The sequence below is a fragment of the Macaca mulatta genome, chromosome 10, assembly GCF_049350105.2.
Source record: "Macaca mulatta isolate MMU2019108-1 chromosome 10, T2T-MMU8v2.0, whole genome shotgun sequence".
In the NCBI taxonomy this organism is placed as follows: domain Eukaryota; kingdom Metazoa; phylum Chordata; class Mammalia; order Primates; family Cercopithecidae; genus Macaca; species Macaca mulatta.
The window spans coordinates 12,026,450-12,052,869 of NC_133415.1; the positions used below are offsets into that span (position 1 = coordinate 12,026,450).

General features: G+C 50.4%; 2 protein-coding genes across 6 annotated transcripts; both read right to left on the reverse strand.

Moving 5' to 3' along the window:
* Positions 1–1,276: 1,276 nt before the first annotated feature.
* Positions 1,277–16,620, reverse strand: MIEF1 (mitochondrial elongation factor 1). Of its 2 annotated transcripts, none has more exon segments than NM_001194095.3 (6): positions 1,277–4,570; positions 5,630–5,892; positions 6,098–6,275; positions 7,003–7,153; positions 14,463–14,729; positions 16,483–16,620. In NM_001194095.3, coding segments are annotated over 4 exon segments (1,392 nt in total). In that variant the 5' UTR covers positions 7,147–7,153; positions 14,463–14,729; positions 16,483–16,620; the 3' UTR covers positions 1,277–3,763.
* On the reverse strand, positions 6,626–16,593 carry MIURF (mitochondrial elongation factor 1 upstream open reading frame). Of its 4 annotated transcripts, XM_077949780.1 has the most exons (4): positions 16,483–16,593; positions 14,398–14,729; positions 6,964–7,153; positions 6,626–6,783 (listed from the first exon to the last, which is right to left on the reverse strand). In XM_077949780.1, exon 2 carries the CDS (start codon positions 14,699–14,701, stop codon positions 14,489–14,491), a length of 213 nt encoding a protein of 70 aa, XP_077805906.1. In that variant the 5' UTR covers positions 14,702–14,729; positions 16,483–16,593; the 3' UTR covers positions 6,626–6,783; positions 6,964–7,153; positions 14,398–14,488. The 4 variants fall into 4 exon arrangements, with proteins under 4 accessions (XP_077805906.1, XP_077805908.1, XP_077805907.1 ...); XM_077949782.1 differs by lacking the exons at positions 6,626–6,783; positions 6,964–7,153 and adding an exon at positions 10,173–10,571; XM_077949781.1 differs by lacking the exons at positions 6,626–6,783; positions 6,964–7,153 and adding an exon at positions 10,173–11,092 and having other exon boundaries at positions 11,620–14,729.
* Positions 16,621–26,420: the final 9,800 nt, after the last annotated feature.

Sequence of the window (26,420 nt, forward strand, 5' to 3'; positions counted from 1 at the left end):
GAAGGACATTGTGTTCCCCAGTTTTATTTCCTCCCGCAAGGAGAAAAAGGATAGCAGCTCTCTGGGTCTCAGGGCTAAGCTGCCTCTACTTATACAGACCTAACCAAGACAGTACAGAAAGAGTGGTGACTGATTCCAAATCTACCAGCTAACACACCCACCACCACTGATGGGCAGGCAAGTGACTAGAAGGCAAGCTGTGGACTTGGCCTCAGGGACCAATAATTAAAGACTACAAGGTGATCCAAATGTAAAGGTAAACACTTAGTGTGCAGCTGACCATGGAACCCACATCTCTGGTATTCTGGCCACTTATAGTAAGTGGCATCTACAAGGGCTGGAGCCTCCCAGCCTGGTGCAGGGGTCAGCTCTATGCTAAGTCTCCTTGGCCTTGAGCTTCAGACAAAAGGGCAGAGTTCTAACAAATCCTCTGACAGCACAAGTTGTCAGCCAAGTCAGAGTCCCAAGGAAGTACCATGGCACAGAGCTCTGCACACTCGCAGTAGTCTGTATTTACAGAATCCCCCCTCGGGGCCTCTCCTGGGTCCTTCCATCCTGAAGCTGATTCCCCTTGAAGACTATCTGCACTCTCACCTTGAGTGGAGTGCAGGGAGCACTGTCAGCGAATGTGGAATATGGACAGGTGCGCCTCCACCGGCCGGGACCCAGGAGACCGTGGGCCTCTGCAATGCTTTCTTTAAACTGGAGCTTCAACATATATTTAAATAAAACTTTAAAACTCACAACCAAGCATGTAAAGAAAAATACTGTCATCTTGAACTCATTTTTTAGGAAGGGCAACAGAAGAGAACCAAAATAAACTCTGGAATTTATTAGGTTTAAGATAATGAGTGCATTTTTTAAGTGTTAGGCGAAGTATAAGGTTTGCTAACCTTGATGGCACACACACAAAAATCTCTAGATGGAGAAGTAGAAGATGCTATTACTTCAGGCAAAAGTAAGAGTTACTGAACAGGAAGGCAGAGTAGCGGGGAAAATTACTCATCTTTTCTCAAAGATTTAAAAAAGGGGGCAGGTGCAGAATGTCTTCTTCTATCTAAAAATCTCAAAGCGAGTGCCTATGTTCCACATTTTATGAAGAGGAAGATGGCAGCAAAAAGAATGGCTTGCCCAGTCATGGTCAGCAAACCCACCAGGACCAAGGCTGAGAGTTCACACTGCTTCTAGTTCTGAGGACTTCTTAAGAGGTTCTTGCTTGTAAAATGACAAAGTTATGGTTTTGTCAAACAGTTAAAAGAGATGCTCTTTAAGAAGAATGATAAACTCATTTGCCTTTCTCAAGTGACAATTACACTAAAATAACTTGGAACTCTTAAAATCTTATCTTTTTTAAGCTCTCCTTCCAATTTTTATTTTTTAAAATTTTTTGAAACAGGGTCTCACTCTGTCACCCAGGCTGGAGTGCAGTGGTGTGATCTCAGCTCACTGCAACCTCCACTCTCCAGGTTTAAGTGATTCTCCTGCCTCAGCCTCCCGAGTACCTGGGATTACAGGCACCTGCTACCACGCCCAGCTTATTTTTATCTTTTTGGTAGAGATGGGGTTTCACCATGTCGGCCAGGCTGGTCTCAAACTCCTGACCTCAAGCGATCCACCCGCCTTAGCCTCCCAGTGCTGGGATTACAAGCGTGAGTCACTATGCCCAGCATCCTTCCAATGGTTTATGTGAAATTTGGTCAGAGATGCGAGGTTGGGAAAACTTAGAATTTTTTAATACTCATGGCAGGGAAACCAAATCCTTTATCTCAATGAAGAATAATCTACACTTTTGCAACACTCTATCAATCCTCTCCTCTCCCTTCCCTGTAATGGAAACCCAATGGGTACACTGGAACCCTCACTGTTAGGCTCTACCCCATACCTTCTAGATTCATCCAGGATGGTACTCAGGCGTACAGATTTTTTTTTTTTTTTAAACTCTCATTTGAGTCTTACCAACAGACAGATAAGCTCTCTCACGATTCTCAGCTTTATCGTTTTTTGTTCCCTCTTAATACTTTTATGCAAATGAAATTGAAACCACCATAAGAAATCCTTGTTAAGGGGAAAAGAGCCAAAAAGACCTCTAAATATAGTCAAGGTTAAGCCTAGTTGTCAACTTCCTAATCTGTGACAAAACAGGGGCAGGAATCTCTACCCTAAATTGCTGCTGAGGTATCAATGCTAAAGAGTTATTTCCTGTTACTATCATTGGAAAGGAATGAGACAGCTGCAGAGAGCTTCACCAGAACCTCACTGATGGAGAGGTAGTCATCGAAAAAATAAGACAACTTGACGGGAGGAAAACAAAATACTGAATAGGCAGATGAGAAACAGAATTATCATCAGAGTCTTGCCACAAACAGGGAAAAACACAAACCAAGACGACACATGGACATGGTGGATTAAACATTCCTCCCCACCTTCAGGATACATTTACATTGCAATAAATACTGCAATCTCAGCAGCAGGAAACAATGAGGAACGTAAGAAATGCCCATCTCCTCCCCTCTGCCTTATCTGTGTGCGCTCTTCCTTGGTAGCACCAATCTCCCCAGGTGCTGGGTGAGAAACAGGACAGGGGAAAGAGGTCTGTGCATGCTCACTTGCCCTCTGGCCGTACCCCGAGCGCTCAGCAAACAGCCCTCTCACGTTCCTATGGCAGACACTGGAGGATGAAGGGCTGGCTGTTGGGTCTGTTCTTGCCTAAGGCCACATCCTAGAAAAGCAGGGCCTGCCTGGGGAGAAAACATGGCCACCAAACCCCAACTAGTGACCAGATTTTCCAACTGACATTCAGTCGCCTGTCTACCTCCCTCACCCTCAACTGATGGCTAAGGCTGCATTCCTTCAAGGCCTTGTCCTGATTGGCAATAAAATAAGGAAAAGGGGTAAAAACCAGCATTCATGAGGAGGTGGTGTCCTGGCAGCCCCCATCCTTGTCTGTCTGACCCCTGCAGCCACAGATGAGGAACAGACACTGGGCACACAAACCCTCCACTAGGCCCTTAACCAGCTCTGGTTCCCTACTCTGCACTTCTGCTGATAGCCACCCAGAAATTCAATCTGCAAATAACTTAGAATCCAGCTTGTCCTGTGGGGATCACTAACAGTGTTTCCGTGAGAGACGTTCTCAGCATTTAGGAATGGGTCAGGAGATGGCGGGGAGGGCAGACTCTACTCCAGGAACCGGGGTCAAGGCCAGCTCTTCTACCAGCCTCACTCCCAGAAACCCTAAATACTGTCCCAGCACTCACTCTGTAGAGTTCAGCTTTGAAACATGCTATCACAGCTCTTCAGTGGCATTCAACTAAAAGGCAACATCTTAATTAGGCAGATATGCTCCAGGGACAAGAGCAAAACAGAAGGCATGAACAAGAGGGGAAAAAATAGAAAAGACACTGAATAGGAACAGGCAAACAGGCAAGGCAGACCAGACAGAGGCAGCAAACATGGGCTGAAATGCAAAACAAGTGGTCCATCAGCTCAGGCCAGCACACCACCTTCTCAATTCATTCCAGAAAAATTAGCCTGGAGCCAGGGGGAGCAGGGAGCACAGTGATTGGTAACAAAAATAGGAAGAGTTGGGTAGGAAAATAGGAGACGGAAGAGATGTCATTCTAATCAGCATGAAGTGACCAGGTTGATGATCAGCAAGACAGCAGGCACCAGGAACCCTGTGAGGCACCAACTACGTAGCCAAGTGTATCTAACGGAGAATCCAGGGCCTGACCACCAACACCCGCTTTGGCCTTCACCTGCCCTACGTCTGCAGCAGCACCTCTGGCTCGGACAATGAGCAATACAGAGTGTATCCTAATTCGTCTATTTCTTCAGGGGTGAGCTCTGCAAATAAGTTCACCTTGGGGTTTAGAGCACTGGGCAGGATTCCAGCCTCTAAGTAGCTGATAAGTCCCCTCAGGGCCTGCAGGAAACGGTCGGCCAGCATATCTGGAGACCAGTCAGCCTCCTCCTGGGCCAAGAGGAGGATGACATTGGTTAGCTGGCTGGCAGTGAGGTGGCCCAGAGACGGGGTGGACTTGCATATGGCCTTGAGGATCTTGAGGCACAGAGATCGGCAGCCCGAGTCAGCCTGGTCCAGAGCCCGCAGGCGTGCCGTCTCTGCGGGACGCAGGCTCAGCCGCCACAGGTTGTCATACTGGGCTAGCCGGTGTGGTTTGGCCACCAAGACTGTGTCACCGAGGGTCACTGATGGCAGGAAGTCAATGAAGAGATGTTTGTCACGCTCGTACTGTACCTCCAGTGTGAGGGCCTCCGGGGGTGGCGCCGGGCGGATCACATAGTCCAAGAGGGACCCTATGGCTGGCCAATTGATGGAGCCAGCCACCACCTTCTCAAATGTATCTGCGACTGTCTTTGGGGAGAGGTAGCCCCCTACTACACAGCGGTCCCAGTAACTGCTCCCACGAGGAAAGTACTCTGGATTCTCACGACGAACCAGGAAGAAGCCAGGAACATTCATGATGGTGTCTTCACCAGGAATACACGACCACAGGTTCTGCTCCAGCACAAGGGGCACAATCAGCTGGATGTGGTCAGCTGCCACCACCTGTCAGAGCAGAATTTAAAACGTTTGGAGGGTTTACTCTGTTCAAAAGACACGCTTCCTCCAACACAGTTCCCACCATCTTACATTCCCCCAGCAAGAATGGGAACTCTAGGCCAGACGCGGTGGCTCACGCCTGTAATCCCGGCACTGTGGGAGGCCGAGGCGGCCAGCTCACTTGAGGTCAGGAGTTTAAGACCAGCCTAGCCAACATGGTGAAACCCCGTTTCTACTAAAAATACAAAAAAATTAGCCAGGCATGGTGGCGGGTGCCTGTCGTCCCAGCTACTCGGGAGGCTGAGGCAGGAGAATTGCTTGAACGCAGGAGGCAGAGGTTGCAGTGAGCCAAGATTGTGCCACTATACTCCAGCCTGGGCAACAGAACAAGACTCCATCTCAAAAAAAAAAAAAAAAAAAAAAAGAATTCTTTCATGTCACCATATCAATCTACACAGACTGAGAAAACTAGAAAGGAGAGATGGATACAAGAACATAGGAAGGAGGAAGCCTCTTATAGCTTCTTAAAAGTTGTAAGTAGGACTAAAACATGAGAAAGGATTAAAGACACAAGAATTTCGAAAGAATAACATGCCAGGCGTGGTGGCTCACACCTGTAATCCCAGTAATTTGGGAAACCAAAGTGGGTGGATCACCTGAGGTCAGGAGTTCGAGACCAGCCTGGCCAACATGGCAAAACCCTGTCTCTACTAAAAATACAAAAAAAATTAGCCGGGAGTGATGGCACACACCTGTAATCCCAGTTACTCAGAAGGCTGAGGCAGGAGAATCGCTTGAACTCGGGAGGTGGAGCTTGCAGTGAGTCGCGATCACGCCACTGCACCACTCCAGCCTGGGCGACAGAGCGAGACTCCGTCTCAAAAACAAAACAAAACAAAACAAAAAAAGAATAACAAGTATGGCTCTCCAAATGCTGCTGCAGTACACAGGATTCGGAAGCTGTAAGACCTCAGTCTTTCTAGCAAGCCTGGACACTGATCTGTGCCAACAACACTACTGTGCTTAGCACCCAAACCCCACCCACCATGAGAACCACCGTGTTACCTGCAGGTCATCATAGAGGCTGCCACTCAAGTACATGTCCCGAAGCGGCATGTCAGGCAACTTGGCCCGCAGGAAGCTCCGGAGCTCGGCACATATGTCCACAGCAGCTTGCTTGGCCCGAGCCTGCTCTCCAGCAGGGATGGCTGCCCGGTTCCGGTAGTAAGTAAGAAGTTTCTCCTGCAGGGACATGCGGAGTCGTGACTTCTTCAAGTCTACCTGGCCCTTCCTGGCCATTGGCTTGGGCCGGGGCGGGCAGAATGTATCTGCCAAGGCAAGAGAGAGAGGCACGTGAGCTCTGCCCATGCCTGCTCAGTCCACAGCTGCCTCAGCCCCAGAAAGAAGGGCCTGGCATGGAGGGCAAGTGCTGGCACAGTGCCTGGCACAGATATGCTCAAGAAACATCTGTTGAGTGCAGGAGTGGTACTGAAAGTCCAGAGAGGTCCCAGGAGGGGCAGCAGCCCTTCTCACCTGTGTCAAAGGCAGAGGAGTCTGTGGGAAGGGTCTGCAGGGACCGGCTCAGGCCCGTCTTCATGTCCCTGTTCAGCAGTCGGGGGGAGCCCATCCAGTTTGGTTCTTCCCAGCTCCTTTTCCCTGAATGGCTCAGGCGGGTGGGGCTGGTAGGGGCACTGATCGCCCGATCGTACATCTGAAATAGCAGAGAGGACACAGGACATAAACCTGCCCTCTTTCCCTATTTCCTTCCAATTTACTTCCTCTCCAGAAGCTCTGTCCTAGTAAGGTCAACTACTATCTTTTAGTAATTTTGTTTTTATTCTAGATTATAGAATACTTTGCTCCATGCAGAAAATCTCAGGGAAGACTAAATAAGACATAGATAATCCATATGTCATGACCCAAAGAAATCTGTTTGTAATATCTGGTATGTTTCTTTCTAGATGCATGTAATGAGGACCACTCTATACGTACTTTTGAAACCTGTTTTTTTCACTTAACATCATTGCGATCATTCCCTCCTATTACTAGAATGCTTCGACATTTTCTTTTTTTTTTTTGAGGCGGAGTCTTGCTCTGTCGCCCAGGCTGGAGTGCAGTGGCGCGATCTCGGCTCACTGCAAGCTCCGCCTCCCGGGTTCCCGCCATTCTGCCTCAGCCTCCCGAGTAGCTGGGACTACAGGCGCCGCCACCACGCCCGGCTAATTTTTTTGTATTTTTAGTGGAGACGGGGTTTCATTGTGTTAGCCAGGATGGTCTCGATCTCCTGACCTCGTGATCCGCCCATCTCGGCCTCCCAAAGTGCTGGGATTACAGGCTTGAGCCACCGCGCCCGGCCTCGACATTTTCTTTCTATAAGATATTACATGTTATGACCATACCACTACATCCCACCCCTAACCCTGGCTGCATGCACTTACCCGCTTAACTGCCAGCGTGGCGATGCCCAGCATGGCTGCTCCACCCACCCCCAGCACCAGCCGGGCATTGGAGAGCACAAAGTCAATGGCCGTGCCAATGCCATTGTCATCCTTCTTGCCTTTGCGCTCACCAGCGCCTGCCATTGCTCATCTGAGAATGAAGATAGAACACGGCCGTTAAGTACTGGGACCCCAAGAACCTCCCTCCCTCAACAACCCAAACCCCAACAAGTACAGGGTACTCTGTGAGTTCCAGCAACCCAAATCCTCTTGCCTCCAGCACTGTATGCTTTAGGGTCTAGAAGGAGCTACAGTGTCCCATGATAGATCAGGATGCAAGGAGAAGAGACGGATCCTGGGTACTGTAGGAAAACCTTCCCCAAGCTAGTGAGATTAAGAAAACATTAAGCTCAGTGTCAATCCTTTTTCATATTACAATGAAGTACCCCACATGCAAAACAACCCTCTCTCTACCCCTTCCCAATGTGATAACGCAGGTCTCTCTACCCCTTCCCAATGTGATAACGCAGGTCTCTCTACCCCTTCACAGGGGTGATAACGCAGGTCTCTCTACCCCTTCCCAATGTGATAACGCAGGTCTCTCTACCCCTTCCCAATGTGATAACGCGGGTCTCTCTACCCCTTCCCAATGTGATACCGCGGGTCTCTCTACCCCTTCCCAATGTGATAACGCGGGTCTCTCTACCCCTTCCCAATGTGATAACGCGGGTCTCTCTACCCCTTCACAGGGGTGATAACGCGGGTCTCTCTACCCCTTCCCAATGTGATAACGCAGGTCTCTCTACCCCTTCCCAATGTGATAACGCAGGTCTCTCTACCCCTTCCCAATGTGATAACGCGGGTCTCTCTACCCCTTCCCAATGTGGTAACACGGGTCTCTCTACCCCTTCCCAATGTGATAACGCGGGTCTCTCTACCCCTTCACAGGGGTGATAACGCAGGTCTCTCTACCCCTTCCCAATGTGATAACGCAGGTCTCTCTACCTCTTCCCAATGTGATAACGCAGGTCTCTCTACCCCTTCCCAATGTGATAACGCAGGTCTCTCTACCCCTTCCCAATGTGATAACGCAAGTCTCTCTACCCCTTCCCAATGTGATAACACGGGTCTCTCTACCCCTTCCCAATGTGATAACGCGGGTCTCTCTACCCCTTCACAGGGGTGATAACGCAGGTCTCTCTACCCCTTCCCAATGTGATAATGCAGGTCTCTCTACCCCTTCCCAATGTGATAACGCAGGTCTCTCTACCCCTTCCCAATGTGATAACGCAGGTCTCTCTACCCCTTCCCAATGTGATAACGCGGGTCCCCATCTCTTAAAAATAAAAACAAAAAACAAAATGGGCCGGGCACGGTGGCTCACACCTGTAATCCCAGCACTTTGGGAGGCCGAAGTGAGCGGATCACCTGAGGTCAGCAGTTCAAGACAAGCCTAGTCAACATGGAGAAACCCCGTCACTACTAAAAATACAAAATTAGCCGGATGTGATGGCGCACTCCTGTAATCACAGCTTCTCAGGAGGCCGAGGCAGAAGAATCCCTTGAACCTGGAAGGCCTTTGCAGTGAGCCAAGATCACACTATTGCACTCTAGCCTGGGCAACAAGAGCGAAACTCCACCTCAAAAACAAAAACGAAATGACACAATGATCTCCAGAACTCAGGACTCCCCACTCCTTGTATGATGCTTTTTCTACTGTACCATGCTCACCCTTACCCAAATCAAATCGGCCCTTATTCTATCTACTTTCTGCAAACCAAACACAAAACAACATGTACCAAACACCCTGCACATGTAACTGGAACTACACATCCATATGTGAGAAAGGTCCCTCCATGGACCCTCCTACTTGACAAATGCTTTGTTTCTTGAGAAAAGTGGGCAGCAGGGACTATAAAAGCTTAGGTGAGGCCGGGCGCGGTGGCTCAAGCCTGTAATCCCAGCACTTTGGGAGGCCGAGACGGGCGGATCACGAGGTCAGGAGATCGAGACCATCCTGGCTAACACGGTGAAACCCCGTCTCTACTAAAAAAATACAAAAAACTAGCCGGGCGAGGTGGCGGGCGCCTGTAGTCCCAGCTACTCGGGAGGCTGAGGCAGGAGAATGGCGTAAACCCGGGAGGCGGAGCTTGCAGTGAGCTGAGATCCGGCCACTGCACTCCAGCCTGGGCGACAGAACGAGACTCTGTCTCAAAAAAAAAAAAAAAAAAGCTTAGGTGAGACTGGTATCCTGGGAGATAAAAACACAAAGGACACTGCAGACTTGACTGCTAACTGGAAAACAAAACACCCATCTGCTCGATTACACTTAGAAGAGGAACTAAAAATGTGGTCACCTGAAAGGAGTACTTGGGCACCACAGCGAAGAGGCTGGCCTCCAGCGCAGTGCTCAGGCCAGTGCTGCTCCCGGCTGGAGGGGAGTCTTCCTGACTGCAGCAGCAGCAGTCCCCAGATAAGCCCATTCCCGTGGAGTTAGAACCCTGGGCCTGAGCCGGGGCAAGGATGACAGCGTGGTTCAGATTGGAATACCTGCCACTCTCCTCTATAATATCCCGTATCCTTCACACCAGGAATGACATAAGGGAAACCAAAGTCGGATACCATTTAGTGTCCCAGAATGGGAGGACATCAAGAGACAGGATCCGCTGGGCGCGGTGGCTCACACCTGTAATCCCAGCACTTTGAGAGGCCAAGGCGGGTGGATCACAAGGTCAGAAGTTCGAGACCAGCCTGGCCAACATAGTGAAACCCCGTCTCTACTAAAAATACAAAAAATTAGCCAGGCATGGTGGCCGAGGCAGGAGAATTGCCATTGCACTCCAGTCTGGGCGACAGAGCAGGACTTTGTCTCGAGGAAAAAAAAAAGGATCACTAGGGATTATCTTCCATGTAAAATAACATTCCTTCTAATACCATGTTACAACTGGGTATTGCCAGCTTCCGCATATTATGCTCCTGCCTCTACCTCCCTGAAAAACAAAGAAATATTTCTGACTCTATTATTCCAGCAATTGAGTTAACTAAGAGTCACTGTCAAGCCCAAAAATATTTTTTCCCTAACTAGAGTTCACACCTTGGGGGTACTTTCCTTTTCTCTACCATTTACAGTCAACAGAAGCTTCAGGTTTAGGGACATGAGAGACTATCTGGCCAAACCAAGTACATTCTTACCTCAAATGTACAGAGCAAGGCCAGGGAGAAGAGTTAACGTTTGTATTTACAGGTGGAGTCAGGGAAGAGCACCAGACACCCTCCCTCCAGACAGTGAGACACTGAGATAGAGACGAGCCATACCAAACTTAGCAGAGCAGAGTAACCCAATCAGGAAAAAAGCAGAACATTATACATTTCCCCACACATAACAATGTCTCGTTTTAACTCTTTACTGAAATATTTACAATAGGGAGAGCCACTGGACACAAGGGCCCTCTAAATGATCCTTCAGTGTGATGCAGCAAGGCCAGAAGGGCAGCTCCTCGCTCCGGGCAGAAGCAGCCTCCCTGGACCATTTTAGTCCTTGGCGCCCTTCTGATGACTGCAAGGTGGTGCTACAGATGACAAAACAGAGCGTGGGTTTTAGAGTCAGAAATCCTGAGATACGGAACTTGCCTTAAGCCCTGACTTATTAGCTGGGTGACCTCAAATGAGTTACTTAACACCTCAGCTACGAAAAGGGGATAATGGTCCCTGCATGGGACCAAATCACAGGGTTGTAGTGAGGAAATACCACCCACTGCAATACTGTATGTGAACGATATAAACTGTATTGCAGTGGATGGTCTATAAACTGTAAAAGTGCTCCACAAATGAGTTATCATCTAGTCTTTTAAGATTTCCATCCACAGGACAAAGGTCAGCTTCCAGAATTCAGTCAGCAACCCAGACTGTCCTGAGTGATATTTCACCGTTTGAGACTGCTCTAAAACGGACTTTAAAATTCGCAGTGATACCGTCTTGAGTATCACTATTTTTTAGATCAAAACTATTTTTTCTTTCTTTTTTTTTTTTTTTTGAGACTGAGTATCGCTCTGTCACCCAGGCTGGAGTGTAGTGGGGCAATCCCGGCTCACTGCAACCTCCGCCTCCTGGGTTCAAGCAGTTCTCCTGCTTCAGCCTCCCTATGTAATCCTGCTTCAGCCTCCCTAGTAGCTGGGATTACAGGCATGTGCCACCACGCCCTGCTAATTTTTTGTATTTTTAGTAGAGCGGGGGTTTCACCATGTTAGCCAGGCTGGTCTCGAACTCCTGACCTCAGGTGATCCACCCACCTCAGCCTCCCAAAGTGCTGGGATTACAGGCGTGAGCCACCAGCTAAGATCAAAACTATTAAGTTGGGCCAGCTTGTTAAAGCCTTTTCCGCCGGACGCAGTGCCTCACACCTGTAATCCCAATACTTTGGAAGGCCAAGGTGGGCGGATCACAAGGTCAGGAGACCGAGACCATCCTGGCTAACAGGTGAAACCCTGTCTCTACTAAAAATACAAAACATTAGCCGGGTGTGGTGGCGGGCGCTTGTAGTCCCAGCTACTCGGGAGGCTGAGGCAGGAGACTCACTTGAACCTGCAAGGCGGAGGTTGCAGTGAGCCAAGACTGCACTGCACCCACTGTACTACAGCCTGGGCGACAGAGCAAGACTCCGTTTCAAAAAAAAAAAAAAGGCTTTTCCTGCTGTAGTGCAATATACACCCCCCACCCACCATCCAAGGACCAACTGACATCACAGACCTGGTGACCTGGAATAGAAGAGAGCGTCCACAAGCTCAACAGACAGACATGGACCTTACTTGAAGAGTTAATTCAACTTGTTCCAGTTTAAACTGCTTCTCCACGACACATTCTCCACTCAGGTTCTGCTACATAACCTTACAGCCTACTAGCAGGTAAGAACTGCACCTCCAATCAGGACTGTCATGAAGGAACTCCATTGTTTAATGGGTATAGAGTTTCAGATGTGCCAGATGAAAAAAGTTCTGGGGCTCTGTTACACAACAATGTGAACATACTTACTGCTCCTGAACTGTATACTTTAAAATGGTTAAGATGGTTAAAATAAAAAACAAAAAAGGAACACAGACCTGGTGGGCAGAACTAGGGATAGAGAATTTGAGCTCTGCCAACACTGCAGGCAAGTTATTTAACCTGTCTCCCTAGATACAAAAATGGGAACAGAAATGCTAATTACCCTAATAAAGTAAGGATGATGAATAATGGAGGCCTTGTGGCTTCCTAGGATGACAGCACAGAATTGTTAAAGTTCCAACTTATTTTAATTGAAAAAGCCATAGGCCTTTTTATAAACCTATCTTGCTTGAGTACGTACGAGACTAGGTAACGTATATTGAGTGTGCATTATGTGCTGGGAATTTTACACTTATTATTAATTCCCTCAATCCTCACAACAACAATCCCATGAGATCAGTAATATTATTCCAAATTTACAGGATGAAGAAACTGAGTAGTTTCTGTAACTGACCCAAGGTCACTGTGTCAGTAAATTACATGGCCAAGATTTGAACCCTGAGCTCAAGCTGGTGGGGAGAACTAATCTACAGGGGTCCTAGGTACTTGCTCCCCACCTTGTTCCCATCTCCACTCCATTAACCCCCGACCATATGCTTCTGGGGGACACCTGGGCTCATTCACTGCTGCATCCCCAGGGTGTGCAGTGTTTGATGCATACTAAGTATCTGCTGTGGGAATGAAGTATTAACCCTACAGCATTTTGTTTCTTGGTTTTTTTGAGGAGGTGGTGATAGCAGCGTGTAGCCCAAGTCACAACCAAAATATATTAGGAACACAAAGATTTCAAGGAACGCCCTAATGCCCTCCCAGATCTGCTAGCCAACCCTCCCTGTGCAGACAGGCTCCCATGGGCATCACCCCACCCCGGCCCCGTACTGCCAAAGGCAGGTGTACCAATCCTAAGTGGCTGAGAAGAACCAAAAGCCATTACATAAGGCTCCTCCTCCAGCTTTCCCTCCTCCAGTTAAAAGCAGCACCCTCCACCCAGCTGGCAGGCCTTACACCCAGTTACCCAGTTACTCTTCATCTTTCTCTCTCCTCCTCCTGCCTCAGCCAACTGATCACCAAGTCCCACTGCTATACACACTGTGTTTATATGCGGCCACCCCAACCCCTCGGTCCCTCAATCTCATCCAGCTACATCCACTACCTCTAGTATCTCTCATCAATTTATTCTTCACACTGCCACTGGTACGCTCCCTCTACGATACAAATGTGGCTATGTCATTCCTCTGCTTACAGAGCTGTGATGGTCCCCGCATAATAAGATACACATTACCATCTCAACTTGGAGTCAATGTCCTTCCAGATCTGGCCCAGCCTCAACTCTGGCTATCTGCCTTACAGAGGTACCATTCTGGCCACACCAGACTTAAGTTTCCAGACTACAAAGTGCAGTTTCTGGACAGGCAGAGCTGTTTGCCCCTATAATGCCAATGCTTTGGGAGGCAAGGATGGGAGGATCGCTTGAGGCTAAGAGTTTGAGAGCAGCCTGGGCAACACAGCAAGACTATCTCTACAAAAAAATAAAAAATAAAAAATTAGCTGGGCACGTTGGTACATGCCTGGCATCCCAGCTACTCAGGAGGCTGAAAAGGGAAGACTGCTTGAGGCCAGGCATTCAAGGTTCCCGAGAGCTATGATCATGCCACCGTACTGCAACTTGGGCGAGAGTGAGACCTTGTCTCTTTAAAAAAAAAAAATTGTGCAGTTCCCACTTCCCTGCCCTGCTGCTGATAAGCCTCTATTTCTCATTTGAGGCAGACCTCAAATGTCCTCTTTTTTTTTTTTTTTCCCAAGACGGAGTCTTGCTCAGTTGCCCAGGCTAGAGTGAGGTGGCGCGATCTGGGTTCACTGCAAGCTCCGCCTCCCGGGTTCACGCCATTCTCCTGCCTCAGCCTCCCGAGTAGCTGGGACTACAGGTGCCCGCTACTACGCCTGGCTAATTTTTTTTTTTTTTGTATTTTTTGTAGAGACGGGGTTTCACCATGTTAGCCAGGATGGTCTCGATCTCCTGACCTCATGATCCGCCCATCTCGGCCTCCCAAAATGCTGGGATTACAGGCGTGAGCCACCACGCCCGGCCTTTTTTTTTTTTTTCCCCAGAGATAGGGTCCCATTCTGTCACCCAGCCTGGAGTGCAGTGATGCAATCATAGCTCACTGCAGCCTCAACCTCCTGGGCTCAAGCCATCCTCCTGCCTCAGCCTCCTGCAGAGCTGGGACTATAGATGCACACCAGCGCACCTGGCTCTCCACTGATTTCTAATGACTAAAAGGACGACTTTGATCCTTTTCTCGGTCCCTTGCAACAAAAAAATAACGAAACCTACAGGAATAAGGGCCTACATACCTGAGGCTTCTTAATGCATCTGTAAGGTGGGGATGGGAGAGAGCAGGAGTGTCTACAGAAGGCACCTTTGTCCTCTTTCCCTTGGAGGATCCTAAATGATCCTCCCCAATTTGCCGTTGAGAAAGACCAGGCCCTTCTCCAGCTGCCTCTCCCGGGCCTCAGGGTCCTCTAGCTTCTGATGTTTTCGGAATTCACGGCGGATGGAGGCAAAGTAGAAGTCTCGATCAGTGTAGCGAAGCTGTCGGCCCTGGCGCAACAGAGCCCGATAGAGACTCAGCACCGCCGCTCGGCTCCACCGGGCCATGGGGGACTGGCAGGGGCTGGGTGTCACACTATAAACAGAAGGAAAGACATACAAGCCTAGTATCAGAATTAATAACAAAAGGACCTGTAGAGACTATAAGACATTTTTAATCCAAGTTCCAGAGACCCCCTAGATCACCTTATGACTTAATGGCAAGACTAGGACTAGAGACCCCGGCCTCTGGATGCCCATTCTGGAAACATACAGGTTGTGGTTCACCAGGGCTCAAATCCTGGCCCTGCCACTTACATGCCATATGACTTTGGGCAAAGGACTGAATCCCCACTGAGCACCAGCGTCCTCACTTACAAAATGGAGATTAGGATATTATGGCAATAGTACCTACCACATAGGGTTATATTTTGAGAACTGTGCATGTAAAGAACGGTAATACAACTTCACCACAGGGGGTGATCTAGGAGGGCTGAAGACAAGCACTCAGCCATACTTAAATCCTGGCATCAGCACTTGCGAGCTGCACTACCGTGGGCAAGTCTCCTAACCTCTCTGTGCCTGTCTCAGTTCCTCATCTATAAAGTGAGGATAAAAATCTTATTTTGCCCATATGGTTGGCATAAGCACTAAATGAATTTAATGTATGTGAACATGTTTAAAACAGCACTTGGCACACACTAAGCACTCTATCAACAGCAGCTGTTATTAGTACCACCTAGCCAGGTTTGTAGATGCTCAATAAACAATTACATTTAAGTATAAACTGCCACTGCCTTCCTTCAGTAACAATAAACCCTTACACAAGCGTATCTGTAAAGTGCTTTGTTGCCCATTGTCACATTTACACTAACAATCTAGGAGGTGGTCAGGGTTCTTAGTAACAGTAAATGCTTATTGCACTATATTGCACTATACACAATGTACAATGTTTGAAGCATGTCTCACGTAACAACTCATTCTGTCAGCTACCCTAGGGTCAACATTACCCCATTTTAAGTGGAGGAAACAATCTCCCAGAGGGAAGTAACTTGCCCGCGGGCCCACAACTGTCAAGGGGAGGGCTGCACTCCTGACCCCAACTCTGCCTGCCTCTGGAATGAGTTACCCTTTGCTGGAGCCGGACCATGTGTACAGCACTTCTGGGTGCTCCGCGAACTTTCCTAGCACAGCGCTTGGCACATACAAGGGGCTCAAAATTATGTTTAACGAAGGAGAGAATTTCACAACGTCCCTATGTGGAAAAAATGATCACCTCCGTTTCAGAAATAAAGAAATGACACCGAGTGGGGGAAGTATTTGGCTGGAAAAAAAGATCGGACTTTGGGCCCAAAGTCCGCTAGCCCTTAGCCTCCGGCCTTGCTAACTTCCTGCGCAAGCCTGAGCAAGCCACCATCTCTGTCCATTTTTCCTCAACTGTTTAAGAGCTCCCTCGGCCTTCCGATGTAGAAAATCAACAGAAGTGTTTGATGAGGCAAAAGCCGACTGTCACGGCGAGGGCTGTAACTACAAGGTCGCTAGGAGAGTGGGCGGCTGAGCCCCAGCCAGTCTGCACTTCCCCAACCCTGGGGGCCGGGCCGGGGTGCGGAGGCCCAGAGGCCAGGGCAGCCCTGCTCCGGGACCCGGGAAGTCTCCGAGGTTGGGGCGGGGCGGGGCCGCCAAGGGGCCTCCCAGGGGAAAGCCCAGGACGGGATGGGGCGAGACCACCGGCTGCAGGCCGGTCTCCTGGGTCCGGGCCGCATGCGAGGCGCCGGCAGCAGCCTGAGAGGAGGCGCCGCAACCTCCCGGCCACCCAGCAGCCGCCGGTCCTCATTCCTCCCCTCACTCACCCGCAGGCCGCGCGCGCTACCACTCCGCAGGACTCGCCTCCGGCCGGGTACCTCTCCCCGGGTCACCCATCAACATGGCCCCTTCACTTCCGGGACACGACCTTGCGCACTGAGCTACGAAGGGGCTGAAGGGAGCACGAGGGCGGGCGGAGGCGGAGGGACTTCCGGTCTCCTCCAAGCTCTCTCTCGGGCCCCGCCCCCTGCGCATGATTCCGCCCCCCAATCCTGAGCCCCGCCTCCGTGTGTGACCTCACCAAGGGACGGGCCTGCAGAGGCCACTCGCGCCCTGTCCCTAGAGGATTCCGCTGTCTGGGTTCGGCTGTGGGTACCGGGGTGGTCCCGATGCTGGCAGAAGGTTAGAGGGCAGGAGGTACCCTCGCTGTCCAACGAGGCTGCCGCACCCGCTAGGCCCCTCACCTGCTGGCAGCCCCTTAGCTTGTCCGGGGTGCCTGGCCAGCCTCCTGTACCGTCTGCTGATCTCTGGCTGGGGTCCTGGGGTACCTGAGGGAATTCTAACACTAATATTTAGAGCTCCTCCAAACCTATTTTCTCACATCGACTTCTTTTCGACTTCTTTCCTCCATGCTGTTCCTACTCCCCAGGCCGCGTGGCTTCTAGCAAACTCCTACCCTTCCTTCAAAGTGTACCTCAAATGTCCCCCTTCACTGGGAAATCTCTCCCAGCCCCTTCCTCGCTCCCTCTAATACACTCATGTGTCTTCTTTAGGCCCCACGGAAATGTCTGCACATCTTTTTTTTTTTTTGAGACGGAGTCTCGCTCTGTCGCCCAAGCTGGAGTGCAGTGGCGCGATCCTGGCTCACTGCAAGCTCCGCCTCCTGGGTTCACGCCATTCTCCTGCCTCAGCCTCCCGAGTAGCTGGGACTACAGGCGCCCGCCACCGCGCCCGGCTAATTTTTTGTATTTTTAGTAGAGACGGGGTTTCACCGTGGTCTTAATCTCCTGACCTCGTGATCCGCCCGCCTCGGCCTCCCAAAGTGCTGGGATTACAGGCGTGAGCCACCGCGCCCGGCCGTCTGCACATCTTAAGGCTCATAATCTGTTCAACAACAAAACGTATTTATTGGCGCCTACCATTTGCCAGGCACTGTAATTTATCCATTTGCTTCTCTGTCTCTCACTGGATTTGAGGACCCAGGTGGTTTCTCTGTGGAAGTCCCCTCTCCCAAGTGCCTCCCTCCGTACCTGGCTCAGCCAAGCCCAAGGCCTGGGGCTTTGGAGTCCGGGGCCACAGGGCCACTGCTAGCTCCTAGTTCCAGTTCCACCACTTAGGGACAGCTGCCCTCTGCCAAGTTTCCTAACCTCTCCCAGCCTTGGGGCTGTGGTGAGGATTAAAAGGTAATATCTACCAGGAGAGGGGTGGGCAATTACAGAATAGTCAGGCTATCAAAAGGACAAGAACCAGGAGAAGAACATGGCAGGGAAGAGCATTTCAGGCCTACCCCCAGGTATGCCCTTAAGCTCAATGTGGTCTAGGAGCAGCAGGACGAAGGCCAGTGATTTCGCAGCCAGGTGAGCGGGAGCTGGGAAAGAGGCCCTTATCAGAACTGGGAGGGATATGGTGGGTGCAAAGGACCCACAGCAGGGTTCGGAGCCAAGAAGTGCTGGGATCTGACTTCCCTTTCAACAGGATGCGTCTGGCTTGAGAGTAATGGAATGGAACCAGGGCTGAGGCAGGGAGACCAATCAAAAGTCTGTTGCAGGGCCGGGCACAGTGGCTCATGCCTGTAATCCCAGCACTTTGGGAGGCTGAGGCAAGCGGATCACTTGACGTCAGGAGTTCGAGACCAACCTGACCAACATGGTGAAGCCCCCATCTCTACTAAAAATACAAAAATTAGCCGGGTGTGGTGGCATAGCGCCTGTAATTCCAGTTACTCAGAAGGCTGAGGCAGGAGAATTGCTTGAGCCCAGGAGGCAGAGGTTGCAATGAGCCGAGATCACACTACTGTACTCCAGCCTGGGTGACAGATCAAGACTCCATCTCAAAAAAAAAAACAAAAACAAAAAAGAAAGAGAAGAAAGCCAAGATGGAGAGAGGCATAGTAATTTCTCTAAGACACTGAGCTAAGAAGGAAAGAAGCTTTCGGTGGAAACCAAGTCTGTCTTACTCTGAAACGTGTGTTCTTGCCACTCTTTCAGGCTGCCCTAATTTGCTTTTTAAAGAATTTTGTGACCCAAATAAATTGGTGACATTTCCACCTGGCATACCAGGTGACCTCTTCCTATCTCTCCTGACTTTCTCGTTCTATGGAATGTTATTTTTCGGAGGGAGGACAGAGGGAGGTCGTTTGGAGGGGTCTCCCCTTCAGATCAACCCCCCTAGATCCACTTGCTCTTTAGGGTCTTATCTTTACTTCGACTGACAAGGCCTCTCCCTGCCCCCAGTGCTCCCATGGCAATGGAGCATGGGCAGTGAGGTGGCATCTAGCACCTGCATGTACGTACCCATGGTGCCTTTGTAAGCCAGGGACCCATGGCAGGGGCACTGACCCAAACCTCTGGGCTCTGCCAGGTTTCACAGGGCAAGAGGCATTCCGGGATCTCTTGGATTGAGATTGCTGGGGGTGTGTGTGTGTATTTGCTTGTTTGTTTGTTTTGAGACGGAGTTTCACTCTGACACCAGGTTGGAGTACAGTGGTGTGATCTTGGCTCACTGCAACCTCTGCCTCCTGGGTTCAAGTGATTCTCCTGCCTCAGCCTCCTGAGTAGCTGGGACTACAGGCGCCCACCACCATGCCTGGCTGATTTTTGTATTTTTAGTAGAGACGGGGTTTCACCATGTTGATCAGGGTAGTCTCGGTCTCTTGACCTCGTGATCTGCCCGCCTTGGCTTCCCAAAGTGCTGGGATTACAGGTGTGAGCCACCGTGCCCGGCCAGATATTGCAGGTTTAACCGTAACCCCCCGGATCTCACATCTGGATGATGGCATCGGCCTCTTAATGGTGATCATGGCTGGAGGGAGAGAGGGGAGCACTCATTTACCCACAACAGTGACTCACATGTAGTAGTGAATGGATTTGTTGAATGAATGAACGTTTTGTGGAAAGACAGGAGAGATGGACCATTTCACCTGGTTCAGGGTGGTCAAGACTGTCTCATTTGAAAGGGGCCTGTGGGTTGGTGGTGAGTGCAGGGCAAGTGCGTTGGGCTTCGTGAGCCTTGGTCCCTCCACCTGTGTTTTGGAGATGGTGAGGAAAGGACTAGCTCATCAGGCTGTTGAAGATTAATCAGAGAGGGCATGTGAGGCCTGACACATGAGGTGAGGGGTGGCTAATTATAAAATGTCATTGGAAGCCGGGTGCGGTGGCTCACGCCTATAATCCCCCCACTTTGGGAGGCCGAGGCGGGCGGATCACCTGAGGTCAGGAGTTCGAGACCAGCTTGACCAACATGGAGGAACCCCGTCTGTATTAAAAATACAAAAATTAGCTGGGCGTGGCGGTGCATGCCTGTAATCCCAGCACTTTGGGAGGCCAAGGTGGAAGGATCACCTGAGGTCAGGAGTTCGAGACCAGCCTGGCTAACATGGTGAAATCCCGTCTCTACTAAAAAAACAAAAATTAGCTGGGCATGGTGGCGCGTGCCTATAACCCCAGCTACTCGGGAGGCTGAGAGGCTTAGGAGGCTACTCGGGAAGCAGGAGAATTGCTTGAACCCAGAAGGTGGAGGTTGCAGTGAGCCGAGATCGTGCCACTGCACTCCAGCCTGGCAACAAGAGCAAAACTCTGTCTCAAAAAATAAATATGTAAAATGTCATCGTTCTTTCTCAGGCATGGATGGGCACATGGAAATATTGGCCCATAGCAGACTGTTTTTTTGTTTTTGTTTTTGTTTTGTCTTGAGACAAGGTCTTGCTGTGTCACCCAGGATGGAGTGCAGTGGTACGATCATAGCTCCCCATAACCTTAAACTCCTGAGCTCAAATGATCCTCCAACCTAGCCTCCCGAGTAGCTGAGACCACAGGTGCATGCCACCATGCCTGGCTAATTTTTCATTTTTCGTAGAGACAGGATCTCACTATGTTGCCCAGATTGGACACGGCCAACTTTGGAAACCCAGGACTCCAGTTCCGGGGCAAGACCTCAGGGGAGTCATAGGCTGTGGGCCCCTGGGCCCTGGAGAGCCTTGGTGGTCAAAGGTCTGGGCCCAGGTGCCTGAGGTGGGATGCCGGAACAAAAACCAACAAAACTTTTTTGCTAAATGACTCGTAAGAACCAACATTGTTGTGTCCAATGCGTTAGCCAAGCAGTCAGTCGCTCAGCATTTACTGAGCAGCTAGTAGAAGCCAGGACTAGAGGCAGGAATGTAGAAATAAAATGCTCAGCTTCTGTCCTCATGAAGGTCAGGGTCAAAGTGGGAGATAGACAAACGCACACGTTGCCGGGGTCAAAGCCTTGGCAGGTGCCATGGGAAACCAACAGAGCCTGAGATCGGCGCAGAAGCTGGGGCTGGGACCCAACAGACTGGAGCACAGGGTGGGAAGATGAAGGTTGAGACACGAGGCCGGACAGGAGAGCACCTTGGCCTCAGACACCGCTGCCCGGCCTGAGGCTGCCCAGGGAGGAAGTGGTAGCCAGCAACGTGTGCTTAAGGCCATTCCACCTGCACCACTGGTCTGGAGTCAGCCGTGGGTTTGAACTCGACCACCTGACGGGAGACTTCAGCAAGGTTCTCAACAGCTCTGGGCCTCAGTGTCCACACCTGTAAATGAGGATTAGGTCAAGTTCCCAAGGAATCAGACCTTGAAATTGACTCATGCTAACCAAGATAGAGGGAGGGATAAGCAGATCAAGTGACTTGTTTGCAGTGAGAATTCCAGTCTCCCTGAGGTCTTAGGGAGTCCCCAGGTGAGGATGCAGGGCAGCAGAGGTCCAGGCAGAAGACATGGTATGGCCTTTGAATGTAGAAGTTCAAAGGACTGGAGCCCAGGGGATTCAGGAAAGAGAGGCCCAAGATGAAACTGGTGAAGAAGGTGAGGGTTGACCACACAGGGCCTGGCAGGCCACAGCCAGGAATCCAGCCCTGATCCTTCTAGCAATGGGAGATGCATCCTATGATCAGACTTGCATCTGGGAAACATAACCTGGCTGCTTTCTGGGAACTAGACAGGCGGGCTGAGATCCGAAGATAAGTGCCAAGCCACTGCAGTATCCACTTGAGGCTCTCATCAGCTGAGAGGAAGAGTTAACACTTATTAAGCTCTTCCTGTGTGCTAGCACTTACATTCACCGATTTCCCTAATCCTCAGCCAGATCTGCAAATATAAGAATTGCTGGCCGGGCGCGGTGGCTCAAGCCTGTAATCCCAGCACTTTGGGAGGCCGAGACGGGCGGATCACGAGGTCAGGAGATCGAGACCATCCTGGCTAACACGGTGAAACCCCGTCTCTACTAAAAAATACAAAAAATTAGCCGGGCGAGGTGGCGGACGCCTGTAGTCCCAGCTACTCAGGAGGCTGAGGCAGGAGAATGGCGTGAACCCGGGAGGCGGAGCTTGCAGTGAGCTGAGATCCAGCCACTGCACTCCAGCCTGGGCGACAAAGCGAGACTCCGTCTCAAAAAAAAAAAAAAAAAAAAAAAGAATTGCTATTGCCTCAGTTACATCCAACAAAATCGGATCTTAAGAGCCCTAAGTGGCAAGATTAGGAACTGTACTGAGGCCTGGAGCTCTGAATCGTCCATGGAACAGATGAAGTCACTCAGGACCAGGATGGAGAAAGGATGAGGGGCCAGGCTCGGTGGCTCACAACTGTAATCCCAGCACTTGAGAGTCTGAGGCAGCTGGATCACTTAAAGCCAGGAGTTCGAGACCAGCCTGGCCAACATGGTAAAACCCCATCTCTACTAAAATCATCTGGACATGGTGGCGCGTGCCTGTAACCCCAACTACTCGGGAGGCTGAGGCAGGAGAATCACTTGAACCTAGGAGGCAGAAGTTGCAGTGAACCGAGATCGCGCCACTGCACTCCAGCCTCAGTGACAGAGCAAAACTCCATCTCGGAAAGAAAAAAAAAACAAAGAGGAAAAGGAGGGGAAACTTGAGGACACCGAAATCTAAGGAATCCGAAGGACAATGAAGAGCCCTTTGGAGGAACCATCAGAAGCTCAGCGCGGTGGCTCATGCCTGTAACCCCAACACTTTGGGAGGAGGCAGAAGTGGGAGGATTCCTTGAGGTCAGGAGTTCGAGACCAGCCTGGGCAACGTAGCATGACCCTGTCTCTACAAAATAATTTTTCAAAATATATATATATATATATATATATAGGAAAAGAATAAAAAGGGAAGGAGGGTGTGGTCATAGAGCCAGTGCCACAGCGAGTGCCACCTTGTCCTTCCCCAGGGAGGAGCTGGCCTGTGACTGGCTGGTTCAGCAAAAGGAGGGGTCAGAAACCCAGGACCTGAAGAGTGAGTGGGAACTAAAAAAAAGAGACAGTGGGCCAGGCATGGTGGTTCATGCCTGTAATCCCAGCACTTTGGAAGGCTGAGGCGGGTGGATCACCTGAGGTCAGGAGTTCGAGACCAGCCTGGCCAACATGGTGAAACCACTTCTCTACTAAAAATACAAAACTTAGCCAGACATGGCAGCAGGCACCTGTAATCCTAGTTACTCATGAGACTGAGGCAGGATAATCACTGGAACTCAGGAGGCGCAGGCTGCAGTGAGCCGAGATCACGCCACTGCACTCCAGCCTGGGCAACAGAGTAAGAAGTCTGTCTCCAAAAAAAAAAAAAAAAAGAAAAGAAAACGAAAGAAAAAATGGAGACAGTGATTTTGCTGGAAAGGGAAAGAGAAGATGAAAGGACCACTACAGGGACAAAAGCCGATTGTATGTGTTGCGTCTGGGTTGGTTTGAGAGTTGGCTGGTATTTTATTCTAGCCTTGATGCAGGGAGGGGCGGCCAGAAGAGGGAGAGAGATTGAAAAAGGCAGAGAGGGGGAGACCTCAATGGTGTGATGTCACAGAGGAGACAGGGAACAGTGAGAGAAGCCAGGTGCCCCTTAGCTGCAGGGGGAGCAGGGAGGGACAGCCCAGGCTTCCCAGCAAAAGGGCAGAGCCTGTGTCGTACCAGTCTCATTCCCTTTACTTTGCCAGGTAGGATGCCTTATAAAATTGAGACCCTGTGTAAAAGCTTGGAGGGAATTGAAGGAAAATTGTCACTGGGTGATAAGACAGAAACCTCAGTCCAGCCCACCCCCTCCTCCCTACCCCCTCCCAGGGGTTAGCCCAGGCTGATGGAGGAACAGAGGAATCAGGAGTTCCTGGTTCCTGTAACCAGATCAGGAAGGCTCTGGGAAGTCAGCCAGCCAGCAGCCTGGAAATTACTGTCAAGAGAGAGCCTCCTCCCTCTTAATGGGGTTTGCCGTCATCATATGTCATTATTCCTGTATTCACCAGACAAGAACCTGATATCCCCAGGCAGAAGGGCCAGTCCCCCATTCATCTGTAAAATCTCCACTGCCCACATTGTGCCAGTTGGTGTTGAAAAGGACAAAGGGAATGTAAGCTTGCTCACCGAACACCCTCCCTTTGCAGGTGGATTGGCTGCCTTTAAATTAGATGTCACTGCAGTCCAAGGGGATGGGACAAGGTAGTAGGATGGGGCAACAGGGGCTCCCTGAAGCTATAGCAGAAATTTGACTTGGCACTGCTGTGACTATTTAAAATAGTCATAGACTATTTTAAAGTTGGGGTGTAGTGGCCAGGTGCGATGGCTCACACCTGTAATCCCAGCACTTTGGGAGGCCGAGGCAGGTGGATCGCTTGAGGACAGGAGTTTGAGACCAGCCTGGCCAACATGGTGAAACCCTGTCTCTACTAAAAATACAAAAATTAGTTGGGCATGGCCAGACGCTGTGGCTCACGCCTGAAATCCTAGCACTTTGGGAGGCTGAGGAGGGCAGATCACGAGTTCAGGAGATCGAGACCATCCTGGCTAACATGGTGAAACACCGTCTCTACTTAAAAATACAAAAAATGAGCCGGGTGTGGTGGCGGGCACCTGTAGTCCCAGCTACTTGGGAGGCTGAGGCAGGAGAATGACGTGAACCCGGGAGGCAGAGCTTGCAGTGAGCCGAGGTCGCGCCACTGCACTCCAGTCTCAGCGACAGAGCAAGACTCCGTCTCAAAAAAAAAAAAGCTGGGCGTGGTGGTGCGTGCCTGTAATACCAGCTACTCAGGAGGCTGAGTTGAGTCATGAGAGTTGCTTGAACTTGGGAGGCAGAGGTTGCTGTGAGCCGAGATCGCACCACTGCACTCCAGCCTGGGCGACAGAGCAAGACTCTGTCTCAAAAAACAAAAAAAGTTGGGGGTAGTGATAGAATCAGATCTAGGATGTGAGGCAAGGCAGGGTTCCTGGGTGTAGTTGTTCATGTCAAACACTGCACAAAGGCACCACATCAAGACCTTGTAGAATTGTATGTTTCTTACGACATTTCTTTGGCAGAAGGCAGCCTATCATTCTAACAAAAATCAGTGCACGTTGGCAATTTCCCAATAAATGGAAGTAAGATGTCTGAAGGAAGGGATGCCCTTGCCAATGAGTACAGAGGCCCATATGGGCTGGTGTCAGCCCTTTTCCTCGTGAAGAATGCATTGGTCAAGACTGGAAGAGTCTCTCGGCCTTGGCACCATCTTCTTGGAAACCTCTGTGCCATGAGAGCCAAGTGGAGGAAGAAGCAAATGTACAAGCTGAAGCGCAAAAGAAGAAAGATGAAGCCGGGTACGGTGCCTCACGCCTGTAATCCCAGCACTTTGGGAGGTCAAAGAGGGCAGATCCATTTGAGGTCATGAGTTCGAGACCAGCCTGGCCAACATGGCGAAACCCCATCTCTACTAAAAATACAAAATTAGCCAGGTGTGGTGGCACATGCCTGTAATCCCAGCTACTTGGAAGGCTGAGGCAGAAGAATCGTTTGAACCCAGGCAAAGGTTGCAGTGAGCTGAGATCGTGCCATTGCACTCTAGCCTTGGCAACAGGAGCAAAACTCTGTCTCAAAAAAAAAAAAAAAATGGCCGGGCACAGTTGCTCATGCCTGTAATCCCAGCACTTCGGGAGGCCAAGGCGGGTGGATCACGAGGTCAGGAGTTCAAGACCAGCATGACCAACATGGAGAAACCCCGTCTCTACTAAAAAATACAAAAATTAGCCGGGCGTGGTGGGAGGCACCTGTAATCCCAGCTACTCAGGAGGTTGAGGCAGGAGAATCGCTTGAACCCAGGAAGCAGAGGTGTCAGTGAGCCGAGATCGTGCCATTGCACTCCAGCCTGGGTGACAGAGCAAGATTCTGTCTCAAAAAAAAAAAAAAAAAAAAAAAAGAAAGAAAGATGTGGCAGAGGTCCAAGTAAACCACCAGCTTGTGCACCTCTGGCAGCCACAGGAGCAGAAATGTGGGATGCCGGAGCCTGGAGATGCTGGCACAAGTTGTTGGACTGCATGCTGCTGTCTAGAACTTGTCTCTCATGGATCTAGAACTTCTGTCGCCGTCTGATCACGAAGACCACCTTTGAGGAACCCACCTTGCTCATAGCAGAGCAGTTCCTGTAAGAGCTGGGATTACAGGCGTGAGCCACGGCACCCGGCCTGAGGCTTCTTCTTCTCAGACCAGTGAGGTGAAACCCAGAACCACGCCTGGACCATGTACGCTCATTTCTACAGGTATTGACAACACCACTGGCAAAGCCTCCACTGACACACAAGCGTGAAGCCCTGTCTCCTCAGTGAGGCAGATGGGGGCAAGTGAACCCTAGCTAATGAGAGTGGCTGCCCTGGGTCTGCCAGAGTGCAGGGGTTCTTGGGCACGATGGTTTGGGGACAAGCCAGTGGGGCAGCGTGTACTACTATTACTGATAATGCAAGTTAGGGGCCTGAGGGACAGGTCACCCAAAGAAAGGTGGGTTATGACATGCACATCACA

Coding starts and splice junctions, on each gene's coding strand:
- MIEF1 (XM_001098384.5), bottom strand. CDS start 7,146: ATGGCAGGCGCTGGTGAGCGCAAAGGCAAGAAGGATGACAATGGCATT. Junction 6,276..7,002: donor CCACGCTGGCAGTTAAGCGG/GTAAGTGCATGC, acceptor CTGCTATTTCAG/ATGTACGATCGGGCGATCAG. Junction 4,571..5,629: donor GCCTCTATGATGACCTGCAG/GTAACACGGTGG, acceptor CTGCTCTGACAG/GTGGTGGCAGCTGACCACAT.
- MIURF (XM_077949780.1), bottom strand. CDS start 14,701: ATGGCCCGGTGGAGCCGAGCGGCGGTGCTGAGTCTCTATCGGGCTCTG.